The sequence below is a fragment of the Papio anubis genome, chromosome 17 (genome assembly GCF_008728515.1).
Source record: "Papio anubis isolate 15944 chromosome 17, Panubis1.0, whole genome shotgun sequence".
In the NCBI taxonomy this organism is placed as follows: Eukaryota; Metazoa; Chordata; class Mammalia; order Primates; family Cercopithecidae; genus Papio; species Papio anubis.
Window position 1 is genome coordinate 46,229,840 of NC_044992.1, and position 18,688 is coordinate 46,248,527.

The 18,688-nt window shown below is 51.9% G+C and overlaps 1 protein-coding gene and 2 non-coding genes across 3 annotated transcripts; all 3 read right to left on the bottom strand.

Moving 5' to 3' along the window:
• Positions 1-8: 8 nt before the first annotated feature.
• On the bottom strand, positions 9-80 carry TRNAC-GCA. Its single transcript has one exon. It is a non-coding gene; the product is annotated as a tRNA-Cys (tRNA).
• Positions 81-774: 694 nt separating this feature from the next.
• TRNAC-GCA lies at positions 775-846 on the bottom strand. Its single transcript has one exon. It is a non-coding gene; the product is annotated as a tRNA-Cys (tRNA).
• A 6,293-nt stretch (positions 847-7,139) lies between these two features.
• ARL5C (ADP ribosylation factor like GTPase 5C) lies at positions 7,140-10,302 on the bottom strand. Its single transcript, XM_021928135.1, is given in 6 exon segments — positions 7,140-7,536; positions 7,539-7,560; positions 8,083-8,166; positions 9,254-9,270; positions 9,366-9,524; positions 10,290-10,302. Coding segments are annotated over 6 exon segments (414 nt in total). The 3' UTR covers positions 7,140-7,417.
• Positions 10,303-18,688: the final 8,386 nt, after the last annotated feature.

Here is an 18,688-nt window from a genome sequence, read left to right on the forward strand (position 1 = left end):
TGTCAAAGAGGGGGCACCCGGATTTGAACCGGGGACCTCTTGATCTGCAGTCAAATGCTCTACCACTGAGCTATACCCCCTCTGCCGGTAAGTAAGCGCAGGTTGTCTCTTAGTGCTATTGCTGCGCAGGCGCCGTGTGGAGTTCCCGAAGGGAAGTGGAAATGGGGTAAGACGTTTACAAGAAATGGAAAAAATACAACTCCCAGAAAAATGACTCACTTGGAAGCAGGGGTTGTTTCCTGAAGCTCTGAGCTGAAGATTCCCACTGGCGGTGTAAGAAAATATATTCGTGGAGTGTGGAAGGAGTCTCTAGGAATATTTCACTTCGGGGGTGTCCTACTCTCCTGCCTTGCAGAAGCCCCCTTGCCACGTCTGGGAGCTTCTTTCTCCCTCGCACATGCTCACGCGGCTTCTCCCGGTCTGTCTTCTCCAGCCCAGCCCTTAGAAACTCAGCCTCCCTCCCGCCATGAAAGAGCCGTCGGGGTCACTGGCCAGGCTGACCTGGGGGTGCGCCCGCCTCCGCCCTGCCATTGCGAGGTTGAGCCACCCGCACCGCGTTCCAAGGGTCAGCCCTGAGCTCCTAGCCCTCACTCGTACTGCATTCCACCCTGGGATGCACACGCAGGCTGAGCCACTGGCAGGGGCTAGGATCCATCCTCACTCGCCTGCAAAAGAAAAGATGGTGGCAGGGCCCGAGACTCCCTCCCGTTCCATCTGTGCAGAAACTCTTTAGGAGCCCTCCGGAGACCAAAACACTAAAACTTACGAACGCCAAGGGGGCACCCGGATTTGAACCGGGGACCTCTTGATCTGCAGTCAAATGCTCTACCACTGAGCTATACCCCCGGCACGCCTTACGGTTTTCATTAGAATAAATTTCTACGGAATAGGGGTGTGGCCTTCACTTTCCTTTAAAGTTTTAATCTGTGGGTTGCGTCCGGATACCTATTGAAAACAACACAAAATACAGTGGGAATGGCTAGAACTCCTAAGTTCTTCCTCCACAGTCACGCTTTCGGAAAAACAACTAGATTAAGGAATCTTGGGTCCTCTATATCCGTGCCTAGACTCTCCCCCAGATGTCCACTGACTGGCTTGAGAAAAGGACTGTCCCCAGCATCGTCCCAGGTCTAGGGATGTACAGATTAACAGACTCTCCACCTTGTCTCCTGGGCTTTTCCAGCCCCAGAGTCGCTCCTCCCCTTCTCTCAAACCAAAAGCCAGTTTGAGGAACAGACAGAGAAGGCAGAAATAAGAGGTGAACAGTTTTCAATAGCATTTATTACAGACTTATAAAAATCCTAATACAGTATATATTTTTTTAAAATCCTGGCTGGGCGCGGTGGTTCACGCGTGTAATCCCAGCACTTTGGGAGGCCGTGGCGGGCGGCTCACGAGGTGAGGAGATCGAGACCATCCTGGCCAACATGGTGAAACCCCATCTCTACTAAAAATACAAAAAATTAGCAGGTCGTGGTGGTGCGCGCTTGTAGTCCCAGCTACTCGGGAGGCCGAGGAAGGAGAATCGCTTGAACCCAGGAGGCGGAGGTTGCAGTGAGCCGAGATCGCGCCACTACTGCACTCCAGCCTTGGCGGCAGAGTGAGACTCCAAAAAAAAAAAAAAAAAAAAATCGTTGCACAAAGACAAAATAAGCAGCCCCTGTAGGAATCCGGTATATTTGGGAGGAGTGGGATTCACATTGGAAGGACACTAGAAGTGAAGGGGATGCTGTGGAGTGGCTTAAAGTCCAAGAACTGTGGTCAGAGTCAGCATCTCAGAGGGAATGGAAAGACGAGGAGTGGAATCTCTGCAGTGCAAAGGGCTGTCCCTATCTGGGACGTCCTGTCCTCCTGCATTTCCCCTTACGGTTTTTGCCTCTACCCTCTTCCCCTTGAGCCCACCTTCTCCACCTTTCTAGAATCTCCTGTGCCCAAAGGGAATGTGACAAAAATGGCTGAGGGGCCAAAAAGCCTGAGGGTGGGGGTGGGTTTGAGGAAATGAAAACCAATTCCAGGGGTGTCTTTTTTTTTTTTTTTTTTTTGAGACGGAGTCTCGCTCTGTCGCCCAGGCTGGAGTGCAGTGGCGCAATCTCAGCTCACTGCAACCTCCGCCTCCCGGGTTCAAAGGATTCTCCTGTCTCAGCCTTCCTAGTAGCTAGGATTACAGACTCCTGCCACTACGTCTGGCTACTTTTTGTGTTTTGTTTTGTTTGAGATGGTGTCTCGCTCTGTCACCCAGGCTGGAGTGCAGGGCCACAATCTCGGCTCACTGCAACCTCCACCTCCCGGGTTCAAGCAATTCTTCTGCCTCAGCCACCCGAGTAGCTAGGACTACAGGCGTGCACCACCACCAAGCTAATTTTTATGTTTTTAGTAGAGACGGGATTTCACCGTGTTAGCCAGGCTGGTCTCCAACTCCTGATCTCAAGTAATCCTCCCGCCTCAGCCACCCAAAGTGCTGGGATTACAGGCATGAGCCACCGTGCCCGGCCTCAGGGGTCTCTTAATCTGCCCCCTAACACACACATTATTCCTACGGAGAGGTTGAGGGCTGAGGAGAGGGAGAGGGTTCCACTCCCTAATTCTGCAACATATCCAACATTTCCCTGACATCTCCAAGAAGGATGCCTGTGGCCATGGTGAGGGGCAGCTTATTCCGATGTGCTGTCTGCAGGAATCCAAGGTATGCAGTCCAATTCTCAGCAACGGGTTGGGAGAATGGTGTCAATCTCACTGTCCATAGCAGCCACTGCTCCCACCAGAGAATCATAAAAAAGTAATAAATAGCCACTTGATTTTCCACCCATGTTGACCATGCAAAACCCCAAAGTTTCTGATTGGCCTCAGACTGGAACATCAGTTAGCAAGGGCCTGAGATTGCATCCACTGGAGTGCAGCAGGCAGCCTGCAGGGAGGGAGGAACAGGAGGGGTCAGCCTATCCCAAGAGAATGATGGCCTTCAAGTCCCCAGCCCTTTCCCAAAGCAGACTGGGTGCAGGAAGCAAAGTTACATCCAATCATTCAATTAACGGAGACAAACTGACTTGAGTACCTGCTGTGCATCAGGTACTGTGCAAGGCTCTGGAGTCACTGGTGAAAAGGCAGACATGCCCCTGAAGCTTACTGTCTGATGGAAGAGATAGATACTAAATAAATGGTCAGACACATAATTCTATAATTACATGCAGTGATAAAGGAAATATACAGAGGCCTCTGGATGCCTGAGAGTCGGGGAGGGCTTCTCTGAGGAAGGAGCCTGGAGACTCACCTTGCTCGGCCCCTTAGCTGTGTCTTTGGCCAAGGATTCTTCACGGTGATGTGTGCCAGAAAGAGGTTCCCTACGCGAGTTCCCCCATTAGACTGTAAACAACTCCCGCGCATGGGTGGAGCCTTGGTCATCTCTGTATCATCCTCAGCCGCGGTCTGGCACCACACAGGGAACACAGAGGGTACTTAGAAAATGCTGATTGGGCCAGGCGCAATGGCTCACGCCTGGAATCCCAGCACTTTGGGAGGCGGAGGCGGGTGGATCACCTGAGGCCGGGAATTCGAGACCAGCATGATCAACAGGGAGAAACTCCGTCTCTACTAGAAACACAAAAATCAGCTGGGCATGGTGGCGCATGCTACTTGGGAGGCTGAGGCAAGAGAATCGCTTGAACCCAGGAGACGGAGGTTGCAGTGAGCCGAGATCATGCTATTGCACTCCAGCCTGGGAAACAGGAGTGAAACTCCACACAATCAATCAATCAATCAATAAAGTGAGCCGGGCGCGGTGGCTCAAGCCTGTAATCCCAGCACTTTGGGAGGCTGAGACGGGCGGATCACAAGGTCAGGAGATCGAGACCATCCTGGCTAACACGGTGAAACCCCGTCTCTACTAAAAAATACAAAAAACTAGCCGGGCGAGGTGGCGTGCGCCTGTGGTCCCAGCTACTCCGGAGGCTGAGGCAGGAGAATGGCGTAAACCCGGGAGGCGGAGCTTGTAGTGAGCTGAGATCCGGTCACTGCACTCCAGCCTGGGCGACAGAGCCAGACTCAGTCTCAAAAAAAAAAAATTAGCCAGGCATGGTGGCAGGCGCCTGTAATCACAGCTACTCAGGAGGCTGAGGCAGAAGAACGGCGTGAACCCAGAAGGCGGAGCTTGCAGTGAGCCGAGATCGAGCCACTGCCCTGTAGCCTGGCAGCCTGGGTGACAGAGCGAGACGCTGTCTCAAAAAAAAAAAAAGAATGCTGGCCGGGCGCGGTGGCTCACGCCTGTAATCCCAGCACTTTGGGAGGCCGAGGCGGGCGGATCACGAGGTCAGGAGATCGAGACCATCCTCCTGGCTAACACGGTGAAACCCCGTTTCTACTAAAAATACAAGAAATTAGCCGGGCGTGATCGCGGGCGCCTGTAGTCCCAGCTACTCGGAGGCTGAGGCAGGAGAATGGCCTGAGCCCAGGAGGCGGAGCTTGCAGTGAGCCGATATCGCGCCACTGCACTCCAGCCTGGGCGACAAAGCGAGGCCCCGTCTCAAAAAAAAAGAATGCTGATTGAACTGACTGTGGGTTGTGGAAGAGGGTTCTCCTGACCCAGGGGGTGGCAAGGACACTGCCAGAAACGTGTGGTCCCTTGCTTAAAGTCTCCCCTTCTTCAGTAAAACACACCTGGGCCAGGCATGGTAGCTCATTCCTGTAATTCCAACACTTTGGGAGGCCGAGGCAGGGGGATCGTTTGAACCCAGGTGTTTGAGACCAGCCATGGGCAACGTGGCAAAACTCTCTCTCTACAAAAATACAAAAATTAGCTGGGCATGGTGGTGTGCGCCTGTAGTCCTAACTAGGGAGGTTGAGGTAGGAGGATCGCTTGAGCCCAAGAAGTTGAAGCTGCAGTGAGCCATGTTTGCACAACTGTACTCCAGCCTGGGGGGGCAACAGAGTGAGACCCTGCCTCGAAAAAAAAAAGAGATACCTGTGTACCCAGCCTGCCGTGATTCCGCTTGACAAGGAAGAGGAAACGGAAACTTTCCAGGCCTGATGTAAGGCCCTTTCTACCTGGCCCAGCTCCTTCAAATCCTCCAGGTGATTACTCAGTAGCTATCTGCTCAGTGTCCCTTGTCAGGTAACTTGCCTAAAATTGCAGCATTCCCTCCACACACTTCCAATCTCCCTTTTCTTTTCTTTGTTTTTGTATTTGGAAATGGGGGTCTGGATATGTTGCCCAGGCTGGACTTCAGCTCCTGGCCCCAAGCCATCCTCCTGCCTCAGACTCTCCAGTAACTAGAACTACAGGCATGAACCACCATGCTGGCCTAATCTGTGTTTCTTACTCTTTATTCACCTTATCATTTACCACTTTTTTTTTTTTTTTTTTTTTTAGACAGGATCTTGCTCTGTCACCCAGACTGGAGTGCAGCAACGTGGTCAGAGCTCACTGCAGCCTGAAACTCCTGGGCTCGAGTGATTTTCCTGCCTCAACCTCATGAGTAGCTAGGAATACAGGTGTGTGCCACCACACCCAGCTTTTTTTTTTTTTTTTGTAAAGACAGAGTCTTGCGGTGAGTGGCTCACACCTGTAATCCCAGCACTTTGGGAGGCAGGCGGATCCTGGAGTCAGGAATCAGGGAACCACAGTGAAACCCGTCTATTAAAATACAAAAAGATTAGCCGGTGGGTTGCCTGTAGTCCCAGCTACTCGGAGGCTGAGGCAGGAGAATGGCATGGCCGAGGCGGGGCTGTGAGGCGAGATGCCACTGCACACACTCCAGCCTGGGCGACAGGCAGACTCCGTCTCAAAAAAAAAAAAAAGACAGAGTCTTGCTCTGTTGCCAAGGCTTTTCTCAAACTCCTTGCTCAAGTCATTTATCACTTTCTTTTTTTTTTTTTAGATGGAGTTTCACTCTTGTTGCCCAGGCTGGAGTGCAACGGTACGATCTCGGCTCACTGCAACCTCTGCCTCTGGGGTTCCAGCGATTCTCCTGCCTCAGCCTCCTGAGTACCTGGGATTACAGGCATGCTCCACGACACCCAGCTAATTTTTGTACTTGTAGTAGAGACGGAGTTTCTCCATGTTGATCAGGCTGGTCTCAAACTCCCGACCTCTGGTGATCTGCCCACCTCAGCCTCCCAAAATGCTGGGATTACAGGCATGAGCCACCACGCCCAGCCATCATTTTCTAACTGACTATATATCTTTCCTGTTCACCATCTGCCTCCCCTACTGGAAAGTAAGCTCCATGAGGGCAGGGATTTTTGTCTGTTTTGCTCACTGCTGTTTCTCCAGTGCCTAGAACAGTACCCTGCACAAAGGAGGTGCTCAAGAAAGATTTGTGGACTGAATGGTGTCATTTACTCTACAGAAACTCTGGGAGGTATGATGAACCTCCTACTTACAGATAAGAAACTAAGCAGGGCATGGTGGCTCACGCCTGTAATCTCAGCACTTTGGGAGGCCGAGGTGGGCGGATAATGAGGTCAGGAGTTCAAGACCATCCTGGCTAAGATGGTGAAACCCTGTCTCTACTAAAAATACAAAAAAATTAGCCGGGCGTAGTAGCAGGCGCCTGTAGTCCCAGCTACTTGGGAGGCCGAGCCAGAAGATTGGCATGAACCCAGGAGGCAGAGCTTGCAGTGAGCCGAGATCACGCCACTGCACTCCAGCCTGGGCAACAGAGCAAGACTCCGTCTCAAAAAAAAAAAAAAACCTGAAGGTCAGAGCGAGTCAATGATTTCTGCCTGGAAGGCTTGTTCCCCAGGTCTCCCTGTGGCTGTCTCCTTCTCTTCATTCAGGTCTCAACTCAAAAGTTACCTCTTAGGAGAGGCCAGAACTGAATCAGACCTATCCCTTTCCCCTCCATCTCTGGTATCCAGTGGGATTCTGCACATCACTTCTCAGCACCTCAGATTATGGCGGCCAAGCATGGTGGCTCATGCCTGTAATCCCAACACTTTGGGAGGTCGAGGCCGGTGGATCACCCGCGGTCAAGAGTTCAAGACCAGCCTGGCCAACATGGTGAAGCCCCATCTTTACTAAAAATATAAAAATTAGCCAGGCGTGGTGGCGGGTGCCTGTAATCCCAGCTACTCAGGAGGCTGAGGCAGGAGAATCGCTTGAACGTGGGAGGCGGAAGTTGCGATGAGCTGAGGCCGCACTCCAGCCTGGGCTACAAGAGCAAAACTCTGCCTCAAAAAAAAAAAAAAAGATTATTGCATTTAGGTGGTGGAGTGCTACCTCTCTCTCCACTAGAACAAGCCCCTGAGAGCAGGGATGCTGTCTGCTCGTGGCTTACCCACCACATCTCACCTGTGGGGAGATGCCCAATTGGCTTGGCCCAGGAGCCAACTGTGAGCCAGATTCTCACAGGAGAGAGGCAGAAGAAGGGTTCTGATGGTCAGGCATCCATTGGTTCAGCCAGGCCTGGAGATCCAGGTGGGGCTAACCCTTCTCCGGTGAGGGTACAGGAGCACAGTGGCCTTTGCTGGTCCTGAGAGGAAGGAAATGGGAGATCTCCACCGTCCTCACAAAGTCCTTTACGTCCTGCTTATTGGCAAAATCAGGACTGAAGCATCCCGCAGAGCCTGTGGATAGAGGAGCCCAGCCCCAGTCAGCCTGCTAGGGCCCAGCCTTCCTTCCTACTGCCTCACAGGTGCTCTCTGGCTCCCTCTTCCGCTGTCCCAGCAACAGAGGCCCATGCCTGGATGAGGCAGAGATGGGGGCCCTGCCACAATGGTAGCAACCACATCAAATGACACCAGCAGCTCATGGAAAGCCTCTTTATGACAATCCCATAGGTGGGAATTCATGATCCTCATTTTATACTTGGGGAAACTGAGGATTAGAGAGGTGAAATCACTTGTACAAAGGCCCACAGTGAAGGAAAAATGGAGTTCGAACTTGAACCAGCAACTCTGGCTTCTATAGTCAATTGCACTGAGGGTACTGATGCCCTTCATCAGGCACAAACCAGCCCTCCTCATGCTGCTGGTATGGAGACTCTCAGAAACTGGGACACCAGGAATTAATCTCAGAGAGGCTAAGTGACCAGCCTGAGGACACACAGTTAGTACCACTGGGCCCTCTCCCAACTGTAGGGGGCTTACCTCATGGGCCAGCATTTTATATAGCTCCTCTCAAGCAGTCAGCAGCCGATCCCGGTCCGTGCTGTGAATCACAAGGATGACGAACTGGCAGGCTTTCTCTATGGTAAACATGTTTTGCCCCATCTCTGCACTGCCCAGACGCCAGGCTCAGATAAATGAAACCATGCAGCCTCAAGTTTTCACCACCCTGCTTCCATTATAATTGTCTTTGGCAGCTGGGATTACAGGCACATGCCACCACACCTGGCTAATTTTTGTATTTTTAGTAGCGATGCGGTTTCGCCATGTTGGCCAGGATGGTCTCAAACTCCTGACCTCAGGTCACCTTCCTGCCTCGGCCTCCCAGAGTGCTAGGATTACAGGCGCGAGTCACCACACCTGGCCTGTAATTGTCTTTTCTATCCAGACATGGAAACAGCACACCTCTGGCTGTGTGGCAGAGGCTGAGGCTGTGCTACATAAGCACTTGGTGTTCGTGACTCCATTTAGGCCTCATCACAACCCTGTGGACTTGGTACTGTTAGTATCCCCATTTTACAAATGAAGAGACTGAGGCTTCGTGAGGCTACGTATCTTGCTCTTGACCACACAGCTGGTGAGTAGCAGTGCTGGAAATGGAACCCAACTCTGTCTCAGTCCAGGAATTAAACCACTGAATTCTACTCCTGCTGGAGTAAGAAGGTAAGGCCCTATAGACAAGGGGCCTACCCCATCCGGTGCATCAAACAAAGCTGCCAGGAGCTGCCAGGGAGTATTCAAACAGGTTAACAGGCAGGCACTGCACTGTGTTGAGTATCTGACATATATACATTACATATTGGTTTGTTATTTAATTTTCACAACAACTCAGGGAGATCATTATATATATGTATATATATAACTTTTGTTTTTTTGAGGCAGAATCTTGCTCTGTCACCCAGGCTGGAGTTTCAATGGCGCGATCTCGGCTGACTGCAACCTCTGCCTCCCAGGTTCAAGCAATTCTCCTGTCTCAGCCTCCCAAGTAGCTGGGATTACAGGCGCCTGCCACCACGCCCAGCTAATTTTTGTATTTTCAGTAGAGGTGGAGTTTCACCATGTTGGCCAGGCTGGTTTCGAACTTATGACCTCAGGTGATCCACTCGCCTCTGACTCCCAAAGTGCTGGGATTAGAGGTGTGAGCCACAGCAACCCGCCGATTATTATAATCTCTATTTCACAAGTTGAGGAACCAAGGCTCAGAGAGGTTACATGACTGTCTGATATCATACAGCTGCCTTGGAGCCCTGGTGCCCTCCTCACCTAGGTGTTGGTGATAAAACTCAGAGCCTCCTGCCCCACTATGTCCCACATGAGGAAGTGGGTCTTCTGCAAAATGATCTCCTCCATGTTGCTGCCAGTGGTGGAACACGTATGGACCACCACATTGGTCAAGCTGGGGAGGTAGGAGAGGGCACCAAGAGCTCAGTCCAGCCTACTGCCAACTCTGGCCCCCAAATGCTCTACTCCCAAAGCAGGCTGAATCTAACTCAGAACAAGTCCACCCAGGTTCACCAAGCACCTGCTGGGAGCCAGACCCTGTGCTGGGCCCTGGGGAATGAAGACAGGAGTGAGACCAAGCCTTGTCCTGGCTTGGACCCCAGAGATGGGAAACATCTTCAAGCAGGCTCCTCAAACTTTATATCTTTTTTTCTTTTTATAGAAATGGGGTCCCACTGTGTTGCCCAGGCTAATCATGAACTCCTGGCCTTGGGCTCCTGTCAGGAGATCCTCCTGCCTTGGCCTCCCAAAGTGCTGGGATTACAGGCATGAGCCACAGAGCCCAGCCTCCTCAAACTTTAACATGCAGTTGAATCACCTGAGAGTTTTGTCAAAATGCAGGTTCTGACCCAATGAGTCTGGGCTGGGGCCCAGGGTTTTGCATTTCTTTCTTTCTTTCTTTATTATTATTATTTTTTTTTCTTTTTGAGACAGAGTCTCACTCTGTCGCCCATTCTGGAGTGTAGGCACAATCACGCCTCCCAGGTTCAAGCAATTCTTCCGCGTCAGTCTCCAGAGTGGTTGGGATCACAGGCGCACGCCCCTACGCCCAGCTAATTTTTGTATTTTTGTAGAAATGGGGTTTCGCCATGTTGGCTGGGCTAGTCTCGAACTCCTGACCTCAAGTGATCTGCCCACCTCGGCCTTCCAAAGTGCTGGGATTACAGGTGTAAGCCACCGCATCCGACCACGGTTTTGCATTATTTCTTTCCTTCTTCTTCTTCTTCTTTTTTTTTTTTTTTGAGACGGAGTCTCGCTCTGTCGCCAGGCTGGAGTGCAGTGGCGGAGTCTCTCACGCCTCCTGGGTTCAGGCGTTCTCCTGCCAGCATCCCGAGTAGCTGGGACTACAGAAGCCTTCTGCCTCGCCCGGCTGGATTTTTTGTTTTGTTTTGGTTTTGGAGACAGAGTCTTACTCTGTGGCCAGGCCTGGAGTGCAGTGGGGCAATCTCGGCTCACTGCTGGCTCCGGCCTCCGGGTTCCATGCATTCTCCTGCCTCGAGCTGCGGTGGCTGGGACTACAGGGGAAGCCCTTGTCGCGGCTAATTTTTCATTTTTGGCCGAGGCGGAGTTTCGCCATGGTCACCGATCTCCCTGACCTTTGTAACGATCGCCCGCCTCGGCCTCCCAAGAATATGCTGGGATTACAAGGCGTGAGCCACCAGCGCCCGGCTATTTTTCCCAGTAGAGCGGGTTCACCGTGTTAGCCAGGATGGTCTCGATCTCACTGACCTGGCGTGATCGCCAGTCTCGGCCTCAAAGTGCCGGGATTACAAAGGCGAACCACCGGCGCCCGGCCTTTTTTTTTTTTGAGGCGGAGTCACAAGCTCTGTCGCCAGGCTGGAGTGCGGTAGGCGGCGATCTCCAGCTCACCACCATCCGCTAACCTCCTGAGTTCGCCGTTCCTCCTGCCTCAGCCTCCCGAGTAGCTGGGACTACAGGCGCCCTTCCTCGCCGGCTAGTTTTTGCATTTTTTTTTTAGTAGAGAGCGGGGTTTCGCCGTGTTAGCCAGGATGATGCTCGATCTCCTGACCTGCGTGATCAAACCCATCTCGACCTCGAAGTGCTGGGATTACAGGCTTGAGCCACGGCGCCTGGCCTTCTTCTTTTTTTTTTTTTTTTGAGATGGAATCTTGCTCACCAATAAGCCAGGCTGGATTGCTGCAGTGGCGTGATCACCGACTCACAGCAAGCTCCACCTCCTGGGTTCATGCCGTCCTCCTACCTCAGCCTCCAGTGAGCAGCTGGGAGTTCTGGCGCCCTACCACGGCCTGGCTAATTTTTGTACTTTTTTTTTTTAGTGAGGCGGGATTTCACCAGGTTAGCCAGGATGGTCACCGATCTCCTGACCTCGTGATCCGCCTGCTTTGACCTCGTGATCCACCTGCTTTTGCCTCCCAAAGTGTTGGGATTACAGGTGTGAGCCGCGGCCCCTTTTTTCTTGAGATATAGTCTCACAGCCAGCCCAGGCTGGAGTGCGGTAAACGAAATCCTCAGCTCACTACAACCTCCACCTCCTGGGTTCAAAGCGATTCCTACCTCAGCCTCCCAGGTAGCTGGGATTACAGTAGCGATGCCACTATGCCCAGCTAATTTTTTTTGAGATGAATTATCTCTCCCATTGCACAGGCTGGAGTGCAGTGATGTGATCTCGGCTCACTGCAACCTCCACCTCCCGGGTTCAAGTGATTCTCCTTCCTCAGCCTCCAGAGTAGCTGTGATTACAGGCATGTGCCACCACGTCCGACTAATTTTTTTTTTTTAGTAGAGACAGGGTTTCACCATGTTGCCAGGCTGGTCTCGAACTCCTGTCCTCGGGTGATCCACCCGCCTCGGTCTCTCAAAATGTTAGGATTACAGGCGTGAGTCACCGTGCCCAGCCCTTTTTTTAAATTTTATTTATTTTTTAATTTTCATTTTTAGTAGAAACGAAGTTTCACCATGTTGGCCAGGCTGCTCTTGAACTCCTGATCTCAGGTGATCCGCCCGCCTCGGCCTCCCAAAGTGCTGTGATTACAGGTGTGAGCGACCCCGCCCAGCCACGGTTTTGCGTTTCTGATAAGCTTTCAGGTGATGCCTATGTGACTGGTCTGTAGACCACACTTTGAGAAGCAAAAGTTTAGAAAAATAGACACAGTGAGGGACATCAGAGAGGTGCTTTGTTTAAAGTGACATAGAAAACATACACATGCTTTTATATGTAAATAATGTTTCTGAAAAGTTACCGCAAAGTTACAATAGGAGGAAAACTAGGAGCTAGAGGCGAGAAGGAAACTTACTTTTCACTGTGTATTCCTCCATTGTTTGAAATTTTCCTTCATGCTTTTTAAAAATAATTTACATGTATTACTTTTTCATGGAAAAGCTTATCCTAGGTAAAGTACTTTGGAGGCTTAAAATGGGAGAGGTGCCATCCAGAGAGCGAATATCGGGGAAAGCTGCGATCGGTATTTACTCAGCCCCACCCATACGTGCCAGGCTTCTAGACCAGGAGCTACAGAGACTCAGTGAGCCTTTGGGTTTGAAGAAGGGAAAGAAAGTTAACTGACAGAGGGGACAGGGGTGAGAAAGGGGCGACCTGCCGCTAGAGGGAGCGAGGACCAGGAAGGCAGGTTGGGACACTTGGCAGGCCTGGAGCTGGGTTTGGCAGGGGCCCCGGGAAGATGGAGGAAAGCAGTGGGAGCTAGGGTTGCTCGTACGGTGCAGGATTTGAATGCCAGGCCGAGGAGCCGCAGTACTAGGAAGGTCCAAGCAGCGTTCTCAATCACTCCTCCGGGTACAGAGGAGCCCTGTAACCCAGGGAAGAGCTCTAGTGATTGGTCCCCATGCCTGTCAGTCTGGTGGGAGGCCCAGCCCTCTACCCTCACCGCCCGAAAGTCACTTACAACTGGTAGAGAATGGTGCTCTCCCGCATTGTCCAGTCCCATGATGATAACCTTCTGCTCTGGAAGCATCCGAGGAAGGGCAGCGTCAGGGCCAAACCCGATGGCCAAGGGACTGTGTGCCCCCACCAGACCTCCCAGGAAGGAGATAGCGCTCCTCGCATGCTAGGGACCTCTGCCCACCTTAGCGTGTCTGCTTCCTACCCAGCCCTGACACCTGCCCCACTCCGGGACGGTGGAAAAGACAGCTGAGCCCCCACCTCCCTTCACATTCTAGAAGAGTCTGAAAGGCCCGGGGCGCCTCTGGGCTTGCCGCGAGACGGTGTCTGGAGAAAGAGCCGAACGCGAAGTCACAGTCGCAGGAAACCCGCAGCAGCCCCCCATCCCCGCCGCTGGCGCCGTTTAGCGGGAGAAAGGAGGCTTGCCCAGCCCTGCGTCCCGGGGCGCACCAAAGCGCGAGGATCCAAGAGGAGCAGGCAGGGACGGGGGCAGGGGAGGCCGCGCGGCAGTCGAGGAGCGCCCATATACGACCCTCGGAGCCCGAGGTCCCCAGTGCGTCTGACCCCAGATCAGAGGAGTCCCAGAAGAGAGCGAGATCAAAGCGCTCGCTTGGATGCCCTGTGCGCCCCTTACCCTGGTTCCCGAAGATGCTCATTAACTTGGCGATCAGCTGTCCTATGGCACTTCCCGGGCCGGACAGGTGCAGGAGGGCTCAGCGGCCTCAGGAGCGGAGCCGGCCCTGGTGCTCGGAGCTCCGCTCCCCGGGGGAGGGTCTGGCAGGCTTTGCCTATGAAGTTAGGGAAGCCCCACGCGTCACCAACCTGACCTGGGAACCCTCTGGGACGCTGGCCCTTCGCGGGCGCTATGGACACCCCAGTGACTAAGAGCTGCCTGTCCAGGGCCCGAGAGGTGCAAGGAATATGGGAGTTTCAAGCTCCAGTTCTCCCCCTCGCCCTGCGAAAACTCCACAGTTATCCGGGTGGGATACACCACCGCAAATCAGCGGAGACTCGCACTGCGCCCGGAACCGGATCCCAGCTCTCCCTTCTCTGAGTGCCATGTCTAGGGCACTAGACTGAAGCAAAACCCCAGGCGACCCACTTTCTGTACCTACCAGCTGTGTAGTACAGACAGAGCTCACCGATCCTCTCTGAGCTGGGAGAATATTCCAACCCTCCACAGATCTTCAGTCGGTTCACTAGCGTGGGTCTTGGGAGCCCACTCAAAGTGTGTTCTCCTGGGGAAAGGCAGGGTTTCCCCTTGGTGCTTGGCAACTTCTAGGATAAATCAGTGCTCCTGCAATTCACTGACAAACCCACTGCCCAGGCACAGCTTCCTGATCCCCGGAAGTGGGCACCTGAAGACAAGGATGGAACATGAAGAGAGATCCTCCAGCTGGAGACCCTGCAGAGAGGCCCCAGATACCTGGCAGAGGAGTACATAAGCCAATAGAGAACCAGGAGGCCAGATCTGAGGAGGGTATGGAAGGGGGAGCTTTCTGTTGTTGCTTGTGAATTTCTTCCTTTGCTTAAGCTGGGGGGGAAAATAATAAATAAATAAATAAACAAACAAACAAACAAACAAATAAACAAACAAACAGATAACAAAAGGAGAAGTTTAAAAGGCAACGCGCCCTCAGGCTGCAGAGGTGGTTAGCAGGAGATTCAGCCAACACACCAGGGAGCCAGCTCCTTCCACCCCACTGCACTGCCCTCCTACAGCCTCCACTAAGGTAACGACCCTCCATTAAGGTAACAACTCTAACTGGTCTCCCTGCCTCTAGCTCTCCTTTCCCAGGGCATCCTCTCTATGGCCCTATTAATCTTCCTAAAGCACAACTCAGGGTCTGTAACTCCCCCAGCTCATAAACCTTCAATGGCTCCCTATTGCTCACTGGATTCAGATCAGTCTCCACTTGACTGATCGGACATTCAAGAGCCTCCACGAACAGACCGCACCTGCCTTGGCAGGTTTATCTCCCAGGCTCTGCATCTACTGGTTCCTGCCTACACATGCCCAGCTCTTTCTGACTGTACCTTTGCTTCTGCATTTCCTCCTTGAGTGCCTTTCACCTTTTCAGAAAAGAGAATGCCTGAGACCTTTTAGCTCCCCTGCCATAAAAGCCACCTGCTTCCCCAGCCCTCGCTTGGTTCTCCAGCTACATGGGGCTTTTCCCTACACTGGGATTATAGACTGGCAAGTCTGTTTCCTCCCATCAGCTGTGAGTCCGAGGGTGGGGTTCATATCTTGTTAACCAGCGTATGACACCCGCACTCCCTGCCTGGTCCGGAGCCCGGCACACAGGAGGAATGTGTTGCTATCAGACTGATGTAGAATGAGTTAAGCTACAGCCTGAGAAATGGCACTTGAAATATTGAAAAAGGAATGGGAACACAAGTTTAAGAGGATTGAGGAAGGCTGGGAAGTTTGCGGGAAGAAGGAAAATAGCTTACTAAATACAGACTTTCATCCCACCCAACTTAGTGCCCAGAGTTAGAAGGATAGAGTTGACTGCCAGAGCCCATCTGGGCTGATTGCATTTCAGCCTTAGCAGAGAAGGAGCCAAGTCTGGGGCTGGGGGCTGGGGCACCGAGGGTGCTGAGGGAAGCAGCAGTGTCTTAAGCATTTTACCATCTGTTTCCTGGGGACAGGGGGATGGGGGGAGGAACCTCTTAGTGCATGCTGCCCCCCCCCACCTCCTCTTTGCAGAATTGAAAGTAATACTCTGCAAGCTGGAAACAGTTCAGTAAACAGACAAAGACAGGAGATCTCTCTGAGTATACTCTGGCTCGGGAAGTTGCCTGATTAAAAAAATATATAGTTAAAAGAGAAAAGAAGAAAAAGAAAAGAAAAGAAAAAAACAGACAAGAAGATCTGCCTCCACTTTGAGGCCCAGGACCCGGATCTTAAGAAGCATTCATTTGGCCGGGCGCGGTGGCTCACGCCTGTAATCCCAGCACTTTGGGAGGCCGAGGCAGGTGGATCACAAGGTCAGGAGATCGAGACCATGGTGAAACCCCGTCTCTACTAAAAATAGAAAAAATTAGCCGGGCACAGTGGCGGGCGCCTGTAGTCCCAGCTACTCGGGAGGCTGAGGCAGGAGAATGGCGTGAACCCGGGAGGCGGAGCTTGCAGTGAGCCGAGATTGCGCCACTGCACTCCAGCCTGGGCGACAGAGCAAGACTCCGTCTCAAAACAAACAAACAAAAAAAAAAAAAAAAAAAGAAGCATTCATTCATTTATTCATTCATTTGACAAATATGAGCCAGGAAACACATGAAGTAGACAAAACAGACCCAGTCCAGGTCTTCATGTTTTTGTTTTGTTTTGTTTTTTTGAGACAGAATCTTGCTCTGTCACCCAGGCTGGAGTCCAGTGGCGGGATCACGGCTCACTGCAGCCTCAACCTCCCAGGCTCAAGTGATCCTCCCACCTCACCTTCCGGAGTAGCTGGGACTAGAGGTGAAAGCCACCACTCCCAGCTAATTTTTTTTTTTTTTTTTTTTTTGTAGAGACGGGCTTCACCATTGGTCTCCAACTCCTGGACTCAGTCTCCCTCCTCAGCCTCCCAAAGTGCTGGGATTACACGCATGAGCCACTGCTCCCATTCCCAGTCTGTGCCTTTATGGAGCTTGTGATGTACAGGGAGAAACAGATACACACACACACACACACACACACACACACCCCTCTGAAAGACAGTAGGAAGGCCTGATTTAGAAGGAAAGCAAGGCACCCTTCTTCGAATAAAATGAGAGGTGAAGCCAGCTGGACTTCCTGGGTCGAGTGGGGACTTGGAGAACTTTTCTGTCTTACAAGAGGATTGTAAAATGCACCGATCAGCCCTCTGTAGCTAGCAAGAGGATTGCAAAATGCACCAATCAGCACTCTGTAAAAACGCACCAATCAGTGCTCTATGGCTAGCAAGAGGATTGTAAAATGCACCATTCAGTGCTCTGTAAAATGCACCAATCAGCGCTCTGGAAAATGCACCAATCAGCACTCTGTAAAACGCACCAATCAGCAGGATCCTAAAAGTAGCCAATCGAAGGGAGGACTGAAAAAAGCACACTCTGATAGGACAGAAACGGAACATGGGCAGGGCCAATAAGGGAATAAACTCTGGCCACCTCCCCGCCAGCAGTGGCAACGCACTAGGGTGCGGTTCCACGCTATGGAAGCTTTAGTTCTATTGCATTCCTTGGCTCTTCACAATAAATCTTGCTGCTGCTCAATCTTTGGGTCTGTGCCATCTTTAAGAGCTGTTAACACGCACCGGGAAGGTCCGAGGCTCCATTCTTGAAGTCAGCGAGACCAGGAACCCCACCAGCAGAAACCAACTCTGGACACAAAAAGGTTACTGGAGCTAAGACAAAATTTTTCTCCAAGATACAAGGGACAGCCCCTTGTCCCTGGACCATGGTGGCCTCAGCTTAGTTCTCTTTAGTGTAGAAAAGTGGAAACCTTAAGCCACACCTAGGACCTGGGCCTCTCCCACATCATCTTATTCTGGGAGAGAATCCACTGCAAAAACAGGAGTAGCTAGTCAGGGAAGGAAACGAAGGGTCCCAGGTAGCAGGAGTCCTCAGTCCCTCGGTTCCTGCAGGGTCTCAGCTGACTTCATGGTTGTCGAAATCCTCACACATGGACAACCACTGACTTGCTGATGGTGTAGCCAGCGTTAGTTGAGAACATCTGATTACCAACAAACAAGAATCTCACTATCTCCAAGCCAGCTAGAAATGCCCTTCCTGCAAGTTCCAGGCAAATGCAATTTTTTTTTTTTTTTTTTTTTTTTTTTGAGACAGAGTCTCCCTCCATCGCCCAGGCTGTAGTGCAGTGGCTCAATCTCAGCTCACTGCAACCTCTCCCTCCTGGGTTCAAGTGATTCTCCTGCCTCTGCCTCCCAAGTAGCTGGTATTACAGGCGCCCACCACCACACCCGGCTAATTTTTGTATTTTTAGTAGAGATGGGGTTTCACCATGTTGGCCAGGCTGGTCTTGAACTCCTGACCTCAAGTGATCCACCCACCTCGACCTCCCAAAGTGCTGGGATTACAGGTGTGAGCCACTGCGCCCAACCTGCAAATGCAATTTCAGGCAGAAGGCACATGGGGCACAAACACACTCAGACACCTGCTTCCTCCTTCCCAAACCCCCAGCCCCCACCCTTGCAGAAGCTGATGCATCCTGGGGCAAAGGAATTAGCACTGAACTTGGGGGGGTCAAAGGCACCACTGAACTTGACATCCATATATCTGAGTTCAAATCCTTGCCCCATGGTTGTGTAACTGTGGTCAAATAGTTTTTAACCTCTATGAACTTTGTAAACTGGAGTTAATAATACCTGACCTTGATTCAAAACATCAGACTCCACTTCAGACCTCTCTGTGGAGCTCCAGACCATATACCCAGCTGTCTTTTCCTCTTCTCTCTCTCTCTTTTTTTTTTTTTTTTGTGTGTGTGTGTGTGTGTGTGTGTGATAGAGTCTCGCTCTGTCACCCAGGCTGAAGTGCAGTGGCAGGTTGGTTCACTGCAATTTCCGCCTCCTGAGTTCAAGCAGTTCTCCTGCCTCAGCCTCTAGAATAGCTGGGATTACAGGCACCCACCACCACACCCAGGTAATTTTTGTGTTTTCAGTAGAGATGAGGTTTCACTATGTTGCCCAGTCTGATCTCGAATTCCTGACCTCAATTGATCTGCCCACC